The sequence below is a fragment of the Oncorhynchus mykiss genome, chromosome 3 (assembly GCF_013265735.2).
Source record: "Oncorhynchus mykiss isolate Arlee chromosome 3, USDA_OmykA_1.1, whole genome shotgun sequence".
Classification (NCBI taxonomy): Eukaryota; Metazoa; Chordata; class Actinopteri; order Salmoniformes; family Salmonidae; genus Oncorhynchus; species Oncorhynchus mykiss.
In genome coordinates this window covers 41,627,736-41,647,451 of record NC_048567.1, presented here as the reverse complement: position 1 = coordinate 41,647,451, position 19,716 = coordinate 41,627,736, and the positions used below count along the sequence as shown (strand labels likewise).

At 41.0% G+C, this 19,716-nt stretch overlaps 1 protein-coding gene across 1 annotated transcript in view; it reads right to left on the bottom strand.

Annotated features, from left to right (window-relative positions):
* Positions 1 to 19,716, bottom strand: part of LOC110519971 (tomoregulin-2-like) — a 171,285-nt gene that overhangs the window by 78,304 nt on the left and 73,265 nt on the right. Inside the window, exon 4 of the mRNA XM_021596899.2 lies at positions 12,118 to 12,144. Within this exon, the coding sequence (XP_021452574.1) occupies positions 12,118 to 12,144 (27 nt within the window). The remainder of the gene's footprint in view (positions 1 to 12,117; positions 12,145 to 19,716) is intronic.

The window sequence follows — 19,716 nt, the reverse complement described above, 5'->3', positions numbered from 1 at the left end:
GCCTCCCTCTGTTCCAATCTGGGTTCAACGCCATCCACATGACAAACGCGGTGTTCGCGGAGATGTCCAAGATGTTGAAGAATATCAAAAGTGGCTAGCGTAGGGTTCTTCTTTTGCAGCTGTAACCAGTTACCAGCTTGTCTAAATTGTCCACTCCTCCTTTTGTGGAACTGTAATCCATTATGATTTTTGATGTTCCTGGCCACAGATTCTCCCGTCCCTATGCAGCGTACACGAGTATCACATTTGCCTTTTTTTGGCAAGTAGGACACTAGGGACGTGTTGGCCGTGAACACAAACTTAGAGGAATTGATAGGCCTGTTCTGTGTTTTCAACAGCTGAGGTGGGAGCTCTGGCTTGTTTTTTCGTACTGTTCCTACCATCGTCAGCTTCCTCTTGAGGAGCTCCTGTCCCAGAGTCCCTGTGTCACACCCAGGACAACCTGCATCCCTTGGTTCTTCTCAGGGGCTCCATCTGACATCCCTGTAACACTTGTAAATTCCATATGATGAAGCAGCATCACAGGCAGCCCAGATCTTGATTCCATATTTTGCAGGTTTAGACGGTATGTACTGCCTGAAGGGGCAGCGGCCCCTAAATGGCATGAGCTGCTCATCAACAGTGACGTTGGGCCCAGGGTTGTAAAACAGGGGAAGGCGATCCACCCACTTGTCCCACACTGACCTGATTGCAGCTAGCTTATAACAGCAAGCCCAGGAAGGAGAAAGACAGAGTGAACGCACACAGCAAACATTTTTGTTTCATTTTTACTTGTTTTCACCCACACACACTTTACCTACCCTCGGGTCCAGAGGACCCCAACACAGCATATGTAATATAAATGTGTAGGGGGTGCACAGTGTGCACTCAATGAAATTGTGTTATTTGCATGCTCTTCGCAGACAATTAGCAAAGGCCAATGAGTCTTATGTTGATGAAATAATTCATTTGATAATTTCTCTTTTAGTAAACATTGAAAATGGGTCCCACAGACCCGAACCCCACACAAGGGCTAAGGAGTTACATGTGAGGCTATGTACTAAACAATCAAAGTCTCCAAGACTTAAGGCTGGTTTATACTACGAGTGTGTTCAAAAATGTAATCAGGAGTGCCAGAGTGTGCTCTGGGCATTCGTAATTCAGATTGTCTGTTCGTAAATTCAGAGCGTTTTGGTCTCGGAGCGTTCAGAGCGCACACTGTATGCTCTGGACAAGGAGTAGAGTTGATCCAAATAATTCTGACCCAAATAACCTAACAACAGCCAAGCACTCAAGCTAACTGGTTAACGTTGGCAAGCTTGCTAGCTACTTCCAGACACAAATGAGAGAACAGCTCACTCTGACCATTTTAGTCACTCTAGCAGAGCTGGTTAGGCTATTTTTATGTTATCCAGAGTGTTGGTGACTTCAACTGTGCTGCTGGCAACAACTTAATCTCGCTTTGTTTGCCAACGTTTACTGACACGGACCATATTAAAACAGGTGTTGAGCATTCGTAAATTTGTCAGTTATTCTGTGCTCTGGTACACTCAGAAGAGAGTGCTCTGAAATTGGAGTAGATTTCGAATTTACCAGCTACGCCTATCAGCACTTGTCACAGTGACATCATTAACATCATAAACATTCTATTGAAATCGCTTTTTTGCATAGTGGAGTCATAATGCTACTACCCTGTATGAATCTGCAGTTAGCTAACCAACCAGGTTCAATATTAACCAGCTAACATTAGGCAATAATGAGCAATAAAATGGCTCTGAGACACGAATAATATTACTACACAGATCATACACGTAATGTTAGCTAGTGAGCCAGCCAGCTAACATTAGCTAGATAGATAACAGTACATTTTAACTTCAAATGAAAACAAGTTTCTAAAAAATTTGAAATGTGTAATATCTGAAAATGTAGCTAGCTAGACTATGTTACCTGTATACATGGATGGACACTTCTCCCTCTGTCACGGGTGCCATGGTTGCCCTTAGTTTGAAGATTGAATCCGGAGACAGGTGTTTTATACAACAGCCTTCTGTGTGTTCTCTTTTTGACTCTGTCTGAATATTGCAATCAAAAGCCAGACATTTCTCCATCTCCCTAGCTATCATACTCTAATTCCACCGATTTCAAAACTCAGTCCTCCAGAAAGTGGAGGGCAACACTTACTCAGTTCTACTATGTGATAGCTTTCAAAAAGCTGTGATAGATAGGATTACCTACACATACTGACAGACTCATGTTATGGACAGAATTGTGCATGGCAGACCAATCCAAACTCATCTTTTAGCATGTCCAGCCCACTCATTATCTCAGCCAATCATGGCTAGCGGGGAAGGTTGCTTACTTTTTTCATGGCTAAACCAACTAAGCTCTTCATTTAACAATTATATTCGTACTTACAAATGGCACACAAGTTTGTTATTAAGGCACATGAAAGTTCACACGTTCCAATAGGCATTTCTGCCCAAAAATGTCTAGTTTCCTGAAACGGGTTACATATGATGAAGCTGTAAAGTCTCAAAGTAATATTTGGCTTGTTTGAAATGTATGCTGTTTAAACGCAGTGCCAAACATTGGATATTAAAGCGGCGGTAACTCACTAGCACTACAACCAGGAATACGACTTTCCCGAATCGCATCCATTGTTTGCACCCCCCAGGGCAATTGAACTGATTCCAGAGGCCGACCCAAAGCACCACCGGTGGAGGAGAGGTACTCGGAGTGGTCTTCTAGTCCGACTTAGGAGGCGCGCAAACCACCCACCGCTTCCGAGTGTATTACTCGCTAATGTTCAGTCTCTGCATAATTACATTTATGAGCTCAGGGCGAGGATTTCTTTCCAGAGAGACATCAGGGATTGTAACATACTCTGTTTCAAAGAAAAATGGCTCTCTCAGGATATACTGTTTGAGTCTGTCCAGCCAGTTGGGTTCTCAGTTCATCGCGCAGACAGGAATAAATCTCTCTCCGGGAAGAAGAAGGGAGGGGGTGTATATTTCATGATTAATGACTCAGAGTGTGATAACATACAGGAACTCAAGTCCTTTTGTTCATTTCCTAGAATACCTCACAATAAAATGCAGACCGTATTATCTCAAAATAGAATTAGCTTCGGTTATAGTAACATCCGTGTATATCCCACCTCAAACCGATACCACGACGGCCCTCAAAGAACTTCCCTGGACTTATGCAAACTGAAAACCACAGTGGAGCAGCAATTAATTGGCTCAGACATGAGACGTATGTGGCAAGGTCAACAGACAAGCATGGACTACAAAATGAAAACCAGCGACGACAAGCTAAACACCTAATTTGTACGCTTTGAGGATAACACAGTGCCACCGATGCGGCCCGCTACCAAGGACTGTGGGCTGTCCTTCTCCGTGGCCAACTCACTTCTGTCATCATGAAATCAAATTTTATTGGTCACATACGTGTTTAGCAGATGTTATTGCGGGTGTAGGAAATGCTTATGTTTCTAATTCTGACAGTGCAGTAATGTCTAACAATATCACAACATCTACCTGATACACACAAATCTAAGGAATGATGAATATATACATATATGGACAAGTAATGTCAGAGTGGTATAGACTAAGATAGAATACAGTATATACATATGAGATGTATATGAAGTGCTTTGAGAGACTAGTCAATGATCATATCACCTCTACCTTACCTGCCACCCTAGACCCACCCCAATTTTCTTACCGCCCTGTGCAACTGGGTCCTAGACTTCCCTACTGCAGTAGCTAGAAACAGAAGCATTTCGCTACACACACACAACAACATCTGCTAAACACGTGTATGTGATCAATAAAATTTGATTTGACATTGGGCTGCTGGACATGAGCAGGGATAATGAGTGCAATCTAGAAGAGATAGTCGACGTATCAGCAGTGGGCATGTGGAAATGTTGTGGACATGGACATGTTTGATTGTTTCAATCGAAGAGGACTTTACTTAATCTATGTGAATGCACGGAGCCTGCTGCCGAAATTAGAGGAATTAAAACGCCTTGCTTCTAACACCCGGGCTGCAGTAGTTTCTGCTGTATGGCTCGATGGGTCAATTGAGGACAATGAGGTGGAGCTACCAGGTGATAGCTTTCATAGAATTGACTGCAACTGAAACTGTGTGTTTTTTACTAGGAATGATGTGCATTTTAACCCTTGTTAGGTTCTGAAAATGGATGGACTTGAGGTTGCATGGGGAGATATGCACTGTAGGAAGGAGTATTTGGAAAGTATTCACACCCCTTGAGTTTTTCCACGTTTTGTTATGTTACAACCTTATTTTAAAATGGATCAAATCAATCTACAAACAGTACACCATAACAACAAAGCAAAAACAGGTTTGAGAAATGTTTACAAATGTATGTATTAAAAAAAAAAAACAGAAATACCTTATTTACTCAACTATTCAGACCCTTTGCTATGAGGCTCGAAATTTAGCTCAGGTGCATCCTTTTTCCATTCATCATCATGTACATGTTTCTACAACTTGATTGGAGTCCTCCTGTTGTAAATTCAATTGATTTGACATGATTTGGAAAGGCACACACCTGTCTATTTAAGGTCCAAAAGTTGACAGTGCATATCATAGCAATGAGGTCAATGGAGTTGCCCGTAGTGCTCAGAGACAAGATTGTGTTGAGGCACAGATGGGTACCAAAAAAGTTATGCAGCCCTGAATGTCTCCCAAGAACACAGTGGCCTCCATTCTTACATGGAAGACGTTTGGAACCACCAAGATCCTTCTTAGATATGGCCGCCCGGCCAAACTGAGCAATCGGGGGAGAAGGGGCTTGGTCAGGGAGGTGACCAAGAACCTGATGGTCAATCTGGAAGAGCTCCAGAGTTCCTCTGTGGAGGTGGGAGAACCTTCCAGAAGGACAACCATCTCAGCAGCACTCCACCAATCAGGCCGTGGTGGTAGAGTGGCCAGACTGATGCCATTCCTCAGTAAAAAGCACATTACAGTCCACGTGGAGTTGCCAAAAGTTACCTAAAGGACTCTCAGACCAGAAGAAACAAGATTCTCTGGTCTGATGAAACCAAGATTGAACTCTTTGGCTTGAATGCCAAGCGTCACGTCTGGAGGAAACCTGTCACCATCCCTACGGTGAAGCATGGTGGTGGCATCATCATGCTGTTGGGATGTTTTTCAGCAGCTGGGACTGGGAGACTAGTTCGGATCGAGGGAAAGATGAACAGGGCAAAATACAGAGAGAGATCCTTGATGATCCCCTGCCCCAGAGCACTCTGTACTTGCTGATAGGGAATGTATTCTGCTTGGCAATTGTAATACAACTGTGCAGTTAGCACCCAAGATGAGTACACTAGTAAATGCCTTGTATAACTTTAATCAGTTATTTGGACTTAGACAACTGATTGTTGAGTGTATCAGACCAAGAGAAGGTTTCAGTCATGGGTGTTAAATATTGGTTAAAATAAAATCAAAAATTATACTTGAGCCAGGTAATAACTACATGAAGGTACCGTCTATGAAACAATACTCAAAGGAACGTTTTGTATACGTATGTACATGGAAATTTGGGTTGGTCGTATGTAGTAAACTGATGATGGCGATCAAACTTGGTATCTTTTTAAAGAGATGCCACTGTCTGCACTCGACTCTATGGCTCCGATGAAACAAATTCGAATCCTACAGCGGTTAGGGAAATGGTTCACTTCCTTGATCTTAGAACTCAGAAGGAAAAGAGATCGCTACCTGGCCAAATTCAAATGGACAAATCTACAACAAGATTATGATGGTTATATTAAGTGTAGAAACCAGGCAAAATACAAAATGGATGAGGTCAAATCCCAACATTACATAGATGCTGTTAATTACAATTTAAGTCAGCCTCAAACTGTGGAAAATATTAAAGGACATTGGCTCAAAAACTCTCCATAAGTTAAAATCATGTAGTATTGGCCTGGATATTGAGGAAGTTTTATGCTATGACCAGGCAAAGGTTACTTTAACACATTTTTTACCACTATAGCCTCATCTCTGGTTAAGAAGTTACCGACCTGCTCTGGACACTATGGCCAGTCTTTCATTAACAACTTTTACCATTGCTGTCATGAAAACAATGGGAGACAGAGAGCTGGTTTCAAGCGCACGGTGTTTAACTGTAAAGGACCACAGGAGGAGGCAGGTAGTTGGGTCCAGGGGCAGGCAGAAGGTCATACACAGCTGCTCCAAAAAGGTAACAGTACTGGCAGGGAAAAGGCTATTGATGTAGTCAGGGAGATCAGGCAAGAGGTTGATGACAGGAAATCTGATAGGCAGCAAAAGTACAGGCAGGGAATAGGGAAAAAGGCATCGTTAAGTGAGGATGGCCAAAAACGACAATACACTGGTGGACTAATACGGGGAGAAAAAAACTGTGCGCCGAATAGAAATGTGTATCAAAACAAACAATACCTCGCAATGATGGGGTGCAAAGAACTGAACTAAATAGAGTGTGTAAATTACATACAGGTTTGTGAACAGGGGATCAGAAATCAGGTGATTGGGCTCTGGAGCGTGAGCTGCATTCAGGGGATCTATGTGTTTGAGCGTGTGAGCTGGAAAGTGAGCTGCGTTCTGGGGATCTATGCGTTTGAAGCAGACGTTACAATAGCAAAGGTATCACAAACGATTTGTTTGAGCTGTGCATGGTAACAGAGAACAAAGTTTCCAATCTACTATGCTTAAGAGCACAAACAAAGCAACTGGGTTGGAACCTTCCTGCAAGATTCATAAAGAATAGTAATTGCGTCACTGCTAAAATGATAACGCATATTGTAAAACTTTCTGTTAATAGTGGTAAATTCCCCAATGATTTCAAAACAGCCAGGGTGGTTCCGCTCCACAAGAACAGCAGTAAAACAAATTTAGGAAACTACTGGCCTGTGTCCAAAGTTGTTGAGAGATTCGTTTTTAATCAAGTTGAGGCATACCTTCTCGAGCACAAACATTTTTTATGAAGTCCAATCTGGCTTTAGAACAGCTCATTCCACTGATACTTGCCTGCTCTACCTTTTTGACCTCATCAAGCAGGAAAGTGAGAAGGGGAACTATACAGGTAAGCCCTTGACACTGTGGACCATGATATTCCCTGAAGAAACTGAAATGCATGGGTCTAAGTGATGTAGCAGTGAATTGGTTTAGGTCTTATCTGACCAACAGAACACAAGTGTGTGATGTTGGGGATGTTCTGTCAGAGTCCCAAGAAATATCCTGTGTAGTACCGCAGGGATATATTTTAGGGCCTCTCCTATTTCTTATATAGGTCAATGATATGCCAGATAGAGTAAAGTGCAAATGTATGCTATATGCTGATGACTCAGCCTTACTGGTATCAGGGAAGGATACAGCTTACATAGAGGAGACCCTGAGTAAAGAATTGCATTCTGTTAGAAATTGGTTGACTGGGCTGACAAGATAAAGGTAAACTGTGCAGGCATGGAGATTGAATCTAAGACAAGTTTAACTTATCTTGGTGTGTCCCTTTCTGAACAATAATTTTCTGGAGACCTGATTGACATTTTAGAAAGGATTTTAGCAGCAAACAAATTATAATTAAATAGATTAATAACATCAAAGTTAAGAAATTGCTTGTCTCAATCTTGATTCAGTGTCATATTGATTATGCCTTGGTATATTGGGCTATCAAAAAATCTGAAAAAGAGAATTGGGTTCATGCTTAATGTTATCAGGTATATGTTTAACGTGCTCCCTAGGACCCACATAGACGTACAGGAGTTCCGGGAGGTGGGCTTGTTGCCTTTGGAGTCCAGAGTGGACCAACTTCAACTCCATCATGTGTTTGACACCTTAAATGACCGTGCCGCAGATTATATGAAAAACCACATTGATATGGTCTATAACCAGCACAGTTACAATGCCAGAACTAGTGTTATGTCTTTCAAACAGTACAGCGAGGAGCACATTTTTCAATACAAGCATTTGTCATTGGAATAGCCTTCCCTTGGACATAAAGCAAATTAAAAGCAAGCTTGTTGTCTAAGTAAGATAAACCACTCCGCTGCCCCTTGCACCCCCTGCTGTTGGTCAGGTGTATTGATCATTTTTTACGGTTGAAATGTGAAATGAATACGGTAGATTTTTTAGGTTAGGGGAAAGTGGATTGAATAGTATCACTTTCTAGGATGTCAATATAAATTCATGTATTTATGGTTGTTTGTAATTTTGACTAGCCTTTTAATCATGATATGTGTTTGTCACATCCTGATCTGTTTCAACTGTCTTTGTGCTTGTCTCCACCCCCCTCCAGGTGTCACCCATCTTCCCCATTATCCCCAGTGTATATGGTGTTCTATGGTTGTCTTGTCAGGACTTACCAGCGTGCTTTCCCATCTTCCTTTTGCTCAAGTTTTGTGTCATAGTTTTCCAGGTTCTGACTATTTTGCCTGCCCTGATCCCGAGCCTGCCTGCCAACCTGTACCTGCCTAGTGAAGTGAACTAGTGAACTTTGCTGTTAGCCTTCAAAATAAAAGTGTCATTGACAGTGATGCAAATGAATACAAATAGCAGAATTATGCCATAATTGAATAGCTCATGCTAAACGAGGTTGGAATGTTGTTATATAAAATAAACAAAATACAATCATTTGTTAATTTGACAAATTGTATTATACTTTAGAATTGCATTTGGGGCATAATTATTTCACTGTACAGCCTTACCTATGGATTGTGGATTAATGACATTGGGTATCAGTCTACTCAGTGACACCTAGAGAACATTAGTGTCGTGGCACTTATTGCGGGATTCTGAAACAACTATGAAAAAGAGCCAAATGTTTTGTCAACGTATGTGTATTGAACACTATTCTTGAGGAAAAACAATACTGTGTGGATGTTTTGGAGTCTGATAACTCTGAGGAGGACGTTGGGAAAAAATATTTTGGGTATTGAGTAGACTGATACCCCCTTTCATTGATCCCCAATCCTTAGGTAAAGCTGTACAGTGCAATGTGAATGTCAATACACACAATAGGCTGACTGGGGAGGTGATTTCACACAGTCACAGTCCCGCGAAAAGAGCAACAATGCTAATATTTCCGTAAACTCTTCACAGTTGTGTTCTGTGGGTGTCACCAAGTAGACTGATACCCCATTTCATTGCTTCACATTCCAACCTGTTTTAACATTATCTAGTCTAAATATGGCATTATTCCATCAATTGTAACCTTCTGCATGACTTTCAAAGAGGTACTTTTATTTTGAAGGCAAACCGCAAATTACACTATTGTGCCTAATCTTTATTGTGGCTAGGTTCACAGCACATAACCCGGTCCGGTCGAGCGTCACTAGCCAGATGAAGCTAGCTGGCTGCTTATAACGTTAGCTTTGGGCAACAGGGTTAAGTAGCTGGCTCGCTATTTATTTTCATGAACTGTAGTTCAATTTCACTAGGCGAATAACGAGTGTCTATCTAGATAATACTTACTCACAAGGATTCCTAAATCATTGCTAAGAATAATGAAAATGACTGCAGTTTCTACTGGTAATTGTTTTCATGCTGGTTGTATTGGTGTTAGCTAGGTACCAAGATAAAGCTAGCCATCCCAGAAGTTGCGGTCGAACAAATAATGCTTTATTACCAACCCGGTATTGTAAACACATTGTTTGTGGCCGGTGCATGCTTGTGCTACTAATAGTAGTGGTGGCACTTGGCTTGCATGTGCAAATTCAGAACACACAACATTCTATAATAGAACTGTGTTATTTGACGTGTCAAATTAAAAGCGTATTTAACGCGTCAAATAGTGTTATTTGACGTGTATCTTTTTTGACACGCAAAGATCCAAACAACGTTCCACAGTATGTCGTGAAGCTAATAGCAGTGACGCTATTACTGTGTAACTCCGGTAGGGCAACATGTGTACCAGTGCTCGACCTGTCGGCGAAAGCCAACATCACCCACGACAGAGAATGGTTGATTGTCAAGGGCAATGAATTCCATTATCTTGGCGTTAATGAATTTCACCTTTGAATTGTCTCGCTGAAATTGTATCACTCTTTCAAATGACTGCTCGACTTGTTGACTGCTCAATCCACACTGCAGACATTGTGGGCTAGGTTAGGAATGCTGTGTTGCACGTGTAGCGCAGAATTTTACATGGCGTCACTATGTCATGTACCTATGTTTTATAGGTATGAAACATCAGCTTTGACATTGGTTTGGCACATCGGTGTTAAAATAGACAACGGGCCGATACCGAAGTTGACATTTTTAGCCAATATCGTCCGATTCCGATATGTTCACCGATATATCGTGCATCCCTAATATTTATTGGTGGCTGTTCTTGTGCTAGTGCTAGTGCTTCTGTACTACCCTAACCCCCCTTCTATACTGTAACTCTGTCTTTAACCTTCTCTTTACCCATAAACTGCCATCTTTTCTCCACCTCCATCTCTTCTTCCTGCCACCCTCTCCTTTCTACTATCTCGCCATCTAGCGCTACCTCCTCCTTATCTTTGTCAATCCTCCCTCCATCTCTATCGCTCTACTTCTGTTATCACTCTCTGCCTTCTGCTTCTCCCTTTATTTCTCTTCCTCATCTCTCTGGTAATTTCTGTCCATATATCTCTGGTTAACCTTCCACTCTGTTATTAATGTCTGCTTCTCTCTGTCCATCTCTCATTTGCAGGTTAATGGGAAGATTGTAATATGTTTCTCATATCTGACTCCGGGATACTGATTATTCCAGCACGAGCATGCATTAATGAACACCCTTGCATGGACAAACACACATACACACAGGACCACACAAATGTGAGCATGAACGAACTAGTGCACTCAAACGCACATACATACACACACTAACTCACACACACACACATACACACAAATAAACAGTACATGAGCTACACAAACACCTGTATACAGAATATACAGCTACAATAATTAAATCTCTTACATACATGCATGTAAGCACACACCTTTCCTGTCATCTGCTCGAAAGATTCCCACTCCTTTCAAATTTTATCCCAGATCTGCCACCATACTCCAATCCCCTTTCCAATTGTCTGCACACTCTACACCCCTTCTGACTCCCACCACTCATTGAAAAACAATATTGAACATACTGTACATCTAAAACTTCCAGCTTGTGCAAATGAACCCCATTCACATACTAATACCTATTTCAGGCACTATTCACGGTATGTTACCTGTAAAAAAACTAGTAGGCAAAGTTTGTCCCCCTTTCAAACATTATTTTCCACTTCCTTGTAGGTATACCCCTCTTTTATTGTTTTTGTCTAGATATGAAAGGGGTAATACATACACACACGCACATCTGGCTACCCCAGGAGAAGAGTAATTTCTGAATTAAGAGGAGGAGTGTGTAGAGGGGGAAAAGGAGAGGGAAAGGGATAGAGGGTGATGGAGAGAAAGAGAGAGAGAGAGCAAGCGACAGAGAAGATACTAATTTCCCTCGTCAGTCTCTTTGACCATCGCTGCGTACCAAATGGCACCATATTACTTACATTGTGCATTACTTATGTGCCCTAGTAAAAAGTAGTGCACTATATAAAGAATATAGTGCTATTTGGTACCCAACCCATGGTCTCGTGTCTCTCACTTGTCACACTCAGGGGAAAAGGTGCACAATCGCTCTCAAAAGTGGATGTATGTGCACATAATTGCTTTGTGAAGGGGGGGGGGGTGGAGTGTGTATGTTGGAAGAGGTCAGAGAATTGGCAAGACTATGTGTCTGTGTATAATAGCTTGGTACAGGGGTGTGTACAAGTGCGAAGCACCTGAGAGCGTGTTTGCTGTATACATGCATGAATGTTTAGTTCAAGGGTATGATAGCATGGTGTGTGTCAGGATGTGTCTGCTTGTCTGAGAGAATACAAACATGTCTGTGTGTGTGTGTAAGTGTTTGTCAAATTTTCCATGCAGTGTGTTCACTGAGGGCATGCGTGCATGTTTGTGAAGACGTATTTCTTTCCACAATCTGAAAGACGTGTTATTTGAAACCTCAATTCCAAGTAGTGTGTCATGATCAGTCTTGTTTCTAGTGAAGGAGAATGACTATAGAGATAACAGTAAGGGATAATGAAAACAAGTGAAGATGAAATAGTTGAGCAATCTTACCATCATCTCCCGAGCCTGAGCCGACATCTGTGAGAGAGAAAGAAAGAAAGGAGAGAGAACAAACACATTTGCTAATTAAAGACAACTTCTGAGAGGACTTTGCGACAACAGATAAAGCAGGCCTCCTGCTAAACAACATCATTATTTTGTGTGTGTCTGTCTGTGTATCTGACTTAGCGTGTGTGTGTACAAGTGTCTATGTGTGATTTAATGTGTATGAATATGTGTCTGTGTGTGTGTGCACTTTGCATGCGGATACATCTGTGTGCATTGGTCACGTCACGATCCGCACAATCCCGAACTCACATCAGAAATGTCTATGTGATCATGTTTTATATTTCCCATTGCTCAATATGCTTATGTGGTACATCTTTCTGTATGCCCATTTGAATCCTTCTGAATCCTTCTAAAGCTTCCTCCAAGACATCTAGCATACTCATTTGTTTAGCGATACGCCTTTGAAAGGGATATTGGCAAACACTGCTCCAGTGGTAAAATGAGCAGCCAGGTCAGTATTCGACATCTATCCATGTTTGATGACATCGGGAGACGATGTGGAAACTGGCCACTAGGGGAAACAGTGAGCGCTGTAACCTTCAAGTAGGTTTCAGTTTTGCTATGGTGTTGTGGACGGGGATCAAGGGATGGCGGATGGCCCTAAGCAACTGCCTGTGGTGCCAAAGGTTGCATGTTTGAATGCAGTACTAGAAAGTATATTTTAGATTTTTGGGGGGCAGCGTTTTCACTTTTGGAAGAATAGCGTGCCCAGAGTGAACTGCCTCCTACTCTGACCCAGATGCTAATATATGCATAGTATTATTAGTATTGGATAGAAACCACTCTGGAGTTTCTAAAACTGTTTGAATGATGTCTGTGAGTATAACAGAACTCATTTAGCAGGCGAAAACCTGAGAAAAATCCAACCAGGAAGTGGGACATCTCAGGTTTGTAGTTTTTCAAAGCTTGGCCTACCGAATACACATTGAGATATGGATGAGGTTGCACTTCCTAGGGCTTCCACTAGATGTCAACCGTCTTTTGAAACATGAATGAGGATTCTACTATAAAGGAGGGGCTCATGAGACCTCTTTGAGTCAGTGGTCTGGCAGAGAGCCTTGGTCTCATGACGCGCGCTCCCGACAGAGTTACCTCGCGTTCCAGTGCTTTTTCTGAAGACAAAGGAATTCTCTGGTTGGAACATTATTGATGTTTGATGTTAAAAACATCCTAACGATTGATTCCATGCATCGTTTGACATGTTTCTAAAGGACTGGAATGGAACTTTTCGAGTTTTTGTCTGGATGAAGTGCCTGCGCCTCATGAAGATGGATTACTGGGCTGAACACGTGAACACCAAGTGGCTATTTGGACATAAATAATGGAACCTTATGGAACAAATCAGTCATTAATTGTCGAACTGGGATTCCTGGGAGTTCCTTCTGATGAAGATCATCAAAGGTAAGTGAATATTTATGGTGTTGTTTCTAATTTAGTTGATTCCAAAATGGCTGATATTCCTCTGGCTGTTTTGGGCTCTGAGCGCCTTTCTCAGATTATGCAGAGTTTGCATTAAGAGTTTGCATTAAGGAGAAGTCTATCTTTAATTCTGTGAATAACACTTGTATCTTCTATCAATGTTCATAATCAGTATTTCTGCAAAATCACCAGATGTTTTGGAATCAAAACATTACTACACGTAAGGCGCCAATGTAAACTGAGATTTTTGGATATAAATATGCACATTATCGAACAAAACATACATGTATTGTTTAACATGATGTCCTATGAGTGTCATCTCTGATTTTTGTGACTCTTATCTTTAGCTGGAAAAACAGCTGTGTTCTTTGACTTGGCGGTGATCTAACATAATCATATGTTGTGCTTTAGCTGTAAAGCATTTTTGAAATTGGACATGATGGGTAGATTAACCAGATGTTTATCTTTCATTTGCCATATTGGACTTGTTAATATGTGAAAGTTACATATTTCAAAAAAATATTTTTGAATTTCAGGGGAAAGTTGTCGAGGGGTTCCTCTGCGCTAGAAAGGTTAAGCCTATTCCAAACGTTAAACCGTTACCTTAACCATTCAGAGTTAATGCCTAACCTTAAGCATCTGGCTCTGGTGCAGAAAGTTAAATGTCTGAATCCAGCTTAACTTAAATAATACATGTTGTAAGTGTTAAACAAATCAAAATATATTTTATAGTTGAGATTCTTCAAAGTAGCCACCCTTTGCCTTGATGACAGCTTTGTACACTCTTGGCATTCTCTCAACCAGCTCCATGAGGTAGTCACCTGGACTGTATTTGAAGTAACAGGTGTGCCTTGTTAAAAGTAAATTTATGGAATGTCTTTCCTTCTTAATGTTTTAGCTAATCAGTTGGTTGAGAAAAGGTAGGGGCGGTATACAGAAGATAGCCCTATTTAGTAAAAGACCAAGTCCATATCATGGCAAAAACAGCTCAAATAAGCAAAGACAGTAAGCTTTAACTAGCAATACAAACCGATTGTCGTAGCTAGCTAAAGTTAACCTGTTAGAGCTCTAGGGGCGCTATTTCATTTTTGGATAAAAAACGTTCCCGTTTTAAGCGCGATATTTTGTCACGAAAACTATGCATATTCTTGACAGTTTTGGAAAGAAAACACTCTGAAGTTTCAGAATCTGCAAAGATTTTGTCTGTAAGTGCCCCAGAACTCATTCTACAGGCGAAACCAAGATGATGCATCACCCAGGAATTAGCAGAATTTCTGAAGCTCTGTTTTCCATTCTCTCCTTACATGGCTGTGATTGCGCAACGAATGAGCCTACACTTTCTGTCGTTCGCCCAAGGTCTTAGCAGCATTGTGACGTATTTGTAGGCATATCATTGGAAGATTGACCATAAGAGACTACATTTTCCAAGTGTCCGCCTGGTGTCCTGCGTCGAATTCGGTGCGCAATTGCCAGCTGCTTCTACTTTACCATTTGATTCAGGGGAGAAAGCATGTGTCCAAGAACGATGTATCAATGAAGAGATATGTGAAAAACACCTTGATGATTGATTCTAAACAACGTTTGCCATGTTTTCAGTCGATATTATGGAGTTAATTTGGAAAAAAGTTTGCGTTTTGAGGACTGAATTTATGGATTTTTTTTGGTAGCCAAATGTGATGTATAAAACGGAGCTATTTCTAATACACAAGGAATCTTTTTGGAAAAACTGAGCATCTGCTATCTAAATGAGAGTATCCTCATTGAAAACATCAGAAGTTCTTCAAAGGTAAATGATTTTATTTGAAGGCTTTTATGTTTTTGTTAATGTTGCGTGCTGGATGCTAACGCTAATGCTAACGCTAAATGCTAACGCGAAATGCTAACTCTAGCTAGCTACTTTTACACAAATTATTGTTTTCCTATGGTTGAGAAGCATATTTTGAAAATCTGAGATGACAGTGTTGTTTACAAAAGGCTAAGCTTGAGAGATGGCATATTTATTTCATTTCATTTGCGATTTTCATAAATAGTTAACGTTGTGTTATGCTAATGAGCTTGCTGATTTACACAATCCTGGATACAGGGGTTTTTTCATAGCTAAACGTGACGCAGAAAACGGAGCGATTTGTCCTAAACAAATAATCTTTCAGGAAAAACTGAACATTTGCTATCTGAGAGTCTCCTCATTGAAAACATCTGAAGTTCTTCAAAGGTAAATGATTTTTTTGAATGCTTTTCTGTTTTTTTGTGTAAATGTTGCCAGCTGAATGCTAATGCTAAATGCTACGTTAGCCATCAATACTGTTACACAAATGCTTGTTTTGCAATGGTTGAGAAGCATATTTTGAAAATCTGAGATGACAGTGTTGTTAACAAAAGGCTAAGCTTGAGAGCTAGCATATTTATTTCATTTCATTTGCGATTTTCATGAATAGTTAACGTTGCGTTATGGTAATGAGCTTGAGTCTGTATTCACGAACCCGGATCCGGGATGGGGAGATCAGAAAGGTTAACCAAATAGGGTCAATATTATCTAACAAGCCAGCCATCTAACATCAGCTGGAAAGGTAACAGCAAGCTTTAACTAGCAATACCAACCGATTGTTATAGCTAGCTAAAGTTAACCAAATAGGTTCAATGTTGGCTAGTTAGCCAGCTAACATTAGGCTATAAATAGCCATGCAAAATGGCATTTTGAGAAAACATCCCTAACCTTACACACTATTTATACATGAAAGTAAAATATTAGCTAGCAAGACAGCCATCTAACCTCTGCTAATGTTAGCTACAGTGGCTTGCGAAAGCATTCACCCCCTTGGCATTTTTCCTATTTTGTTGCCTTACAACCTGGAATTAAAATTGGGCGGGCAGCCTACCACTTTGAAGATGCAAAATATATTTCATTTTCAAACAAACAATAAATAACACAAAAATAATCTAAAAGTGTCTTGGGGTATGTCTCTATAAGCTTGGCACATCTAGCCACTGGGATTTTTGCTCATTCTTCAAGGCAAAACTGCTGCAGCTGCTTCAAGTTGGATGGGTTCCTCTGGTGTACAGCTGTTTTTATTCAACAACTGCATTGGAAAGTAGGAATTCCCATCCCTTATTGAAGTTTTGGACAGCTGCAGTCCTGATATTTTCCCTAACATTTATAATCTACTAAGAGCCATCATCACCCTTCCTATGACTTCATGTACTGTTGAGAGACTCTTCCCCACTACAGGCAGTATCAAAATATCCATCAGATCTTGCATGCTGACTGCACATCTAAACAATCTAGCCCTGTTCTCCTTTCAAAGCGAACTCAGTGACTTTTTGCACTATGATGAAATACTCTCCATCTTTAACACCAAGCGGTAGGCGTCCATGCCTTGTGCTGTAAAATGTGAAACACAGAAAAGGTATGCCTGAATGCTGTTTATTTATGATTTTGCCTAATGTTTTCATGTCTGTCTTGGTAGGCAGGCCTATAAGTGTTTGATTCCAAGTGAGCTACTGTATTCATATCCACCGTGATATTAGGCTATGCATGATGATGTCATGTTTTCATGCCTGCCTTGGTAGGCCAGGTTTATGTTTGATGATTCAAGTGAGCTATTGTAGTTATACCTGCCGTGGTATCACATATAATGATTTCATGTTTTCATGCTTAAAATTCCTGTACAATAGCATTTGGTTATTCAAAGTGAGCTATTAATTTCATACCTGGCGTACAGTTCAAGATATAGGCCTGAAGTGTTTATTGTATTGTGTGTGACTATTTCATATGGCAAAACATGTGCACTTTTGGTCTTAATAAAAACACTTTCATGGCTTCCTTGCTTCTTTGTGAAATAGTGCGATAAGCTTTTTACGCACATTACAATTCAATGCAGAGCTGGTGTTCGGCCGATGTGCTAACCATGGTCCTGAATCCACCTGTTGTGCCTGTACTGTAGATCGCTCCGTTGAGTGGTAATGGTCGATCTGACCTGATAATATGTTGATTATTTCATTAGGTTTGACTGTCAGACTGTACACTTGATCCATTATCCGTATTTTGTGACAGCATCATTTTTCACATTTCATCATTGCACTTGTCTGCTGCTGTAGTTTGTTCACTGTCAGTCTCGGACAGTCAGCCTGTTATGTCAGCGGTGTTGTTGTAAGTGGTTGTGGAATTGCGCACTTGCGCTGCCTACTTGGCAATAATTTCAGCCTTGTTTGTTACATTTATCCTCTGTTATGTTAAATGAGGCAATGTGATTGCACAAATGTACAGTTAAATATGTCGGGCAGTGTTGTGGTGGAGGTTATGCGTAGGTATATCCACTTTTTTCAGTGGGAATTTCGTATACTCACTTGTTAATCCCCACTTATGCTGTATCAAAGCAGTGTAGTGGAGGTATACATGATATAGTACAATAGAGAAATCATACACAAAGCAGCCTATACAAACACAAATCACGTGAAATATTTGTCAATATGGGTGTGAAAAGTGTGAGTGTGAAACCATAGCATAGGCCTATATTATTCAGCACCACGGGGAGGTAATGCAGCTTGGCAGGCGCTGGCTGAGCCTGCGAAAGTCGGATCAAAGAATTCAGCACCCAGACAGATCTGCACTCAGCTCTGTTCTCTGACTCCTGACATTCACATTCACAACGAGAGTTGTGCATTTATTCTCATGAGTTCCACAGTTTAGCCTCTTTATTTTACTTCTCGATAGAAGAGCTTTAGGGAGAGGCTATGATATTTACAGTAGGTCAGGGCCCTGACTCGATCTGTTAGCGATCATCATTTCCCCTATAGATAAAATTGCCTCAGCCTACAGAAATCATGTGGCAAAGACCACAGTCTAGAAAAGTTATACAAAAATAGTAATATTAAGGTAGAAATATGGAAACCTTGGCGTAACCCATAAATCTCCTCTAGATAAATACAGAGATGAATCAGCATACATTTACATTTTATTCATTTAGCAGACGCTCTTATCCAGAACGACTTACTGGAGCAATTAGGGTTAAGTGCCTTGCACAGGAGCACATCGACAGATTTTTCACCTAGTCGGCTCGGGGATTCAAACCAGCAAGCCTTCGGTTACTGTCCCATGGTTGTTAAACACTAGGCTAACTGTGACTAGCATCCAAGCCTTCAGCAGCGACTAGCAAGTCTTCAGCTGTTGTAAAGTGTAGGAACTCCCGTTCTCATGTGACGCACGATCACAGAGGAAATCTGTTCCTTTTCTTACCTCTGCGCTTATCTGGTCCCTTAGCCTAACATATTAGCCATAAGGGGTAGGCATATTATTTAATTCTGGATATCATGGTGAATGTATTTCACATTACCTCTGTTCCACATACAATTGTTCACCTTTCATTTAATTCGCCAGGCAGGCCATTCAGAGTTATGTTAGTATACCCACTTCTCCATGCACCATGACTACACCACTGATATCTGGGTATTTTTGCTGGAAAATGTTGGCCCAGTCACTTTTACATAGGCCCAGCCACATGGAAGTTTCTGCCTACGCCTCTGTGCATGACCAACAAGTTGACTCATGTTTGCCAAAAAAGCACCTGGATAATCTTCAAGACTTCTGGAAAAATGTTCTAAGTCAAAAGGGGAATTTTTGGGATGACATGGGTCCCGTTATGTCTGGCGAAAACCAAACACTGCATTCTACAGTAAGAACATCAATACAAATGGTCAAGCATGGTGGTGGTAGTAGTGTGATAATTTGGGGATTCTTTGCTGTCTCAGGACCTGGATGACTTGCCATCATCGAAGGAACCATGACTTCTCCTCTGTATCAGAAAATTCTAAAGGAGATTGTCAGGACATCCGTCTGTGACCTAAAGCATGATCCAAAACACACAAGGAAGTCTACATCAGAATGGCTGAAAAACCACAAATGTAAAGTTTTGGAATGGCTTAGTCAAAGTCAGACCTAAACCCCATTGAGATGTTGTGGCAGGATCTGAAATGAGCAGTTCATGCTCAAAACCCCACAAATGTTGATTAGTTAAAGTAGTGCTGCATGGATGAGTGTGACAAAATTCCTCCACAGCAATGTGAGAGACTGATCAACAACTACAGGAAGCATTTGGTTGCAGTCATTGCAGCTAAAGCGGTCACAAC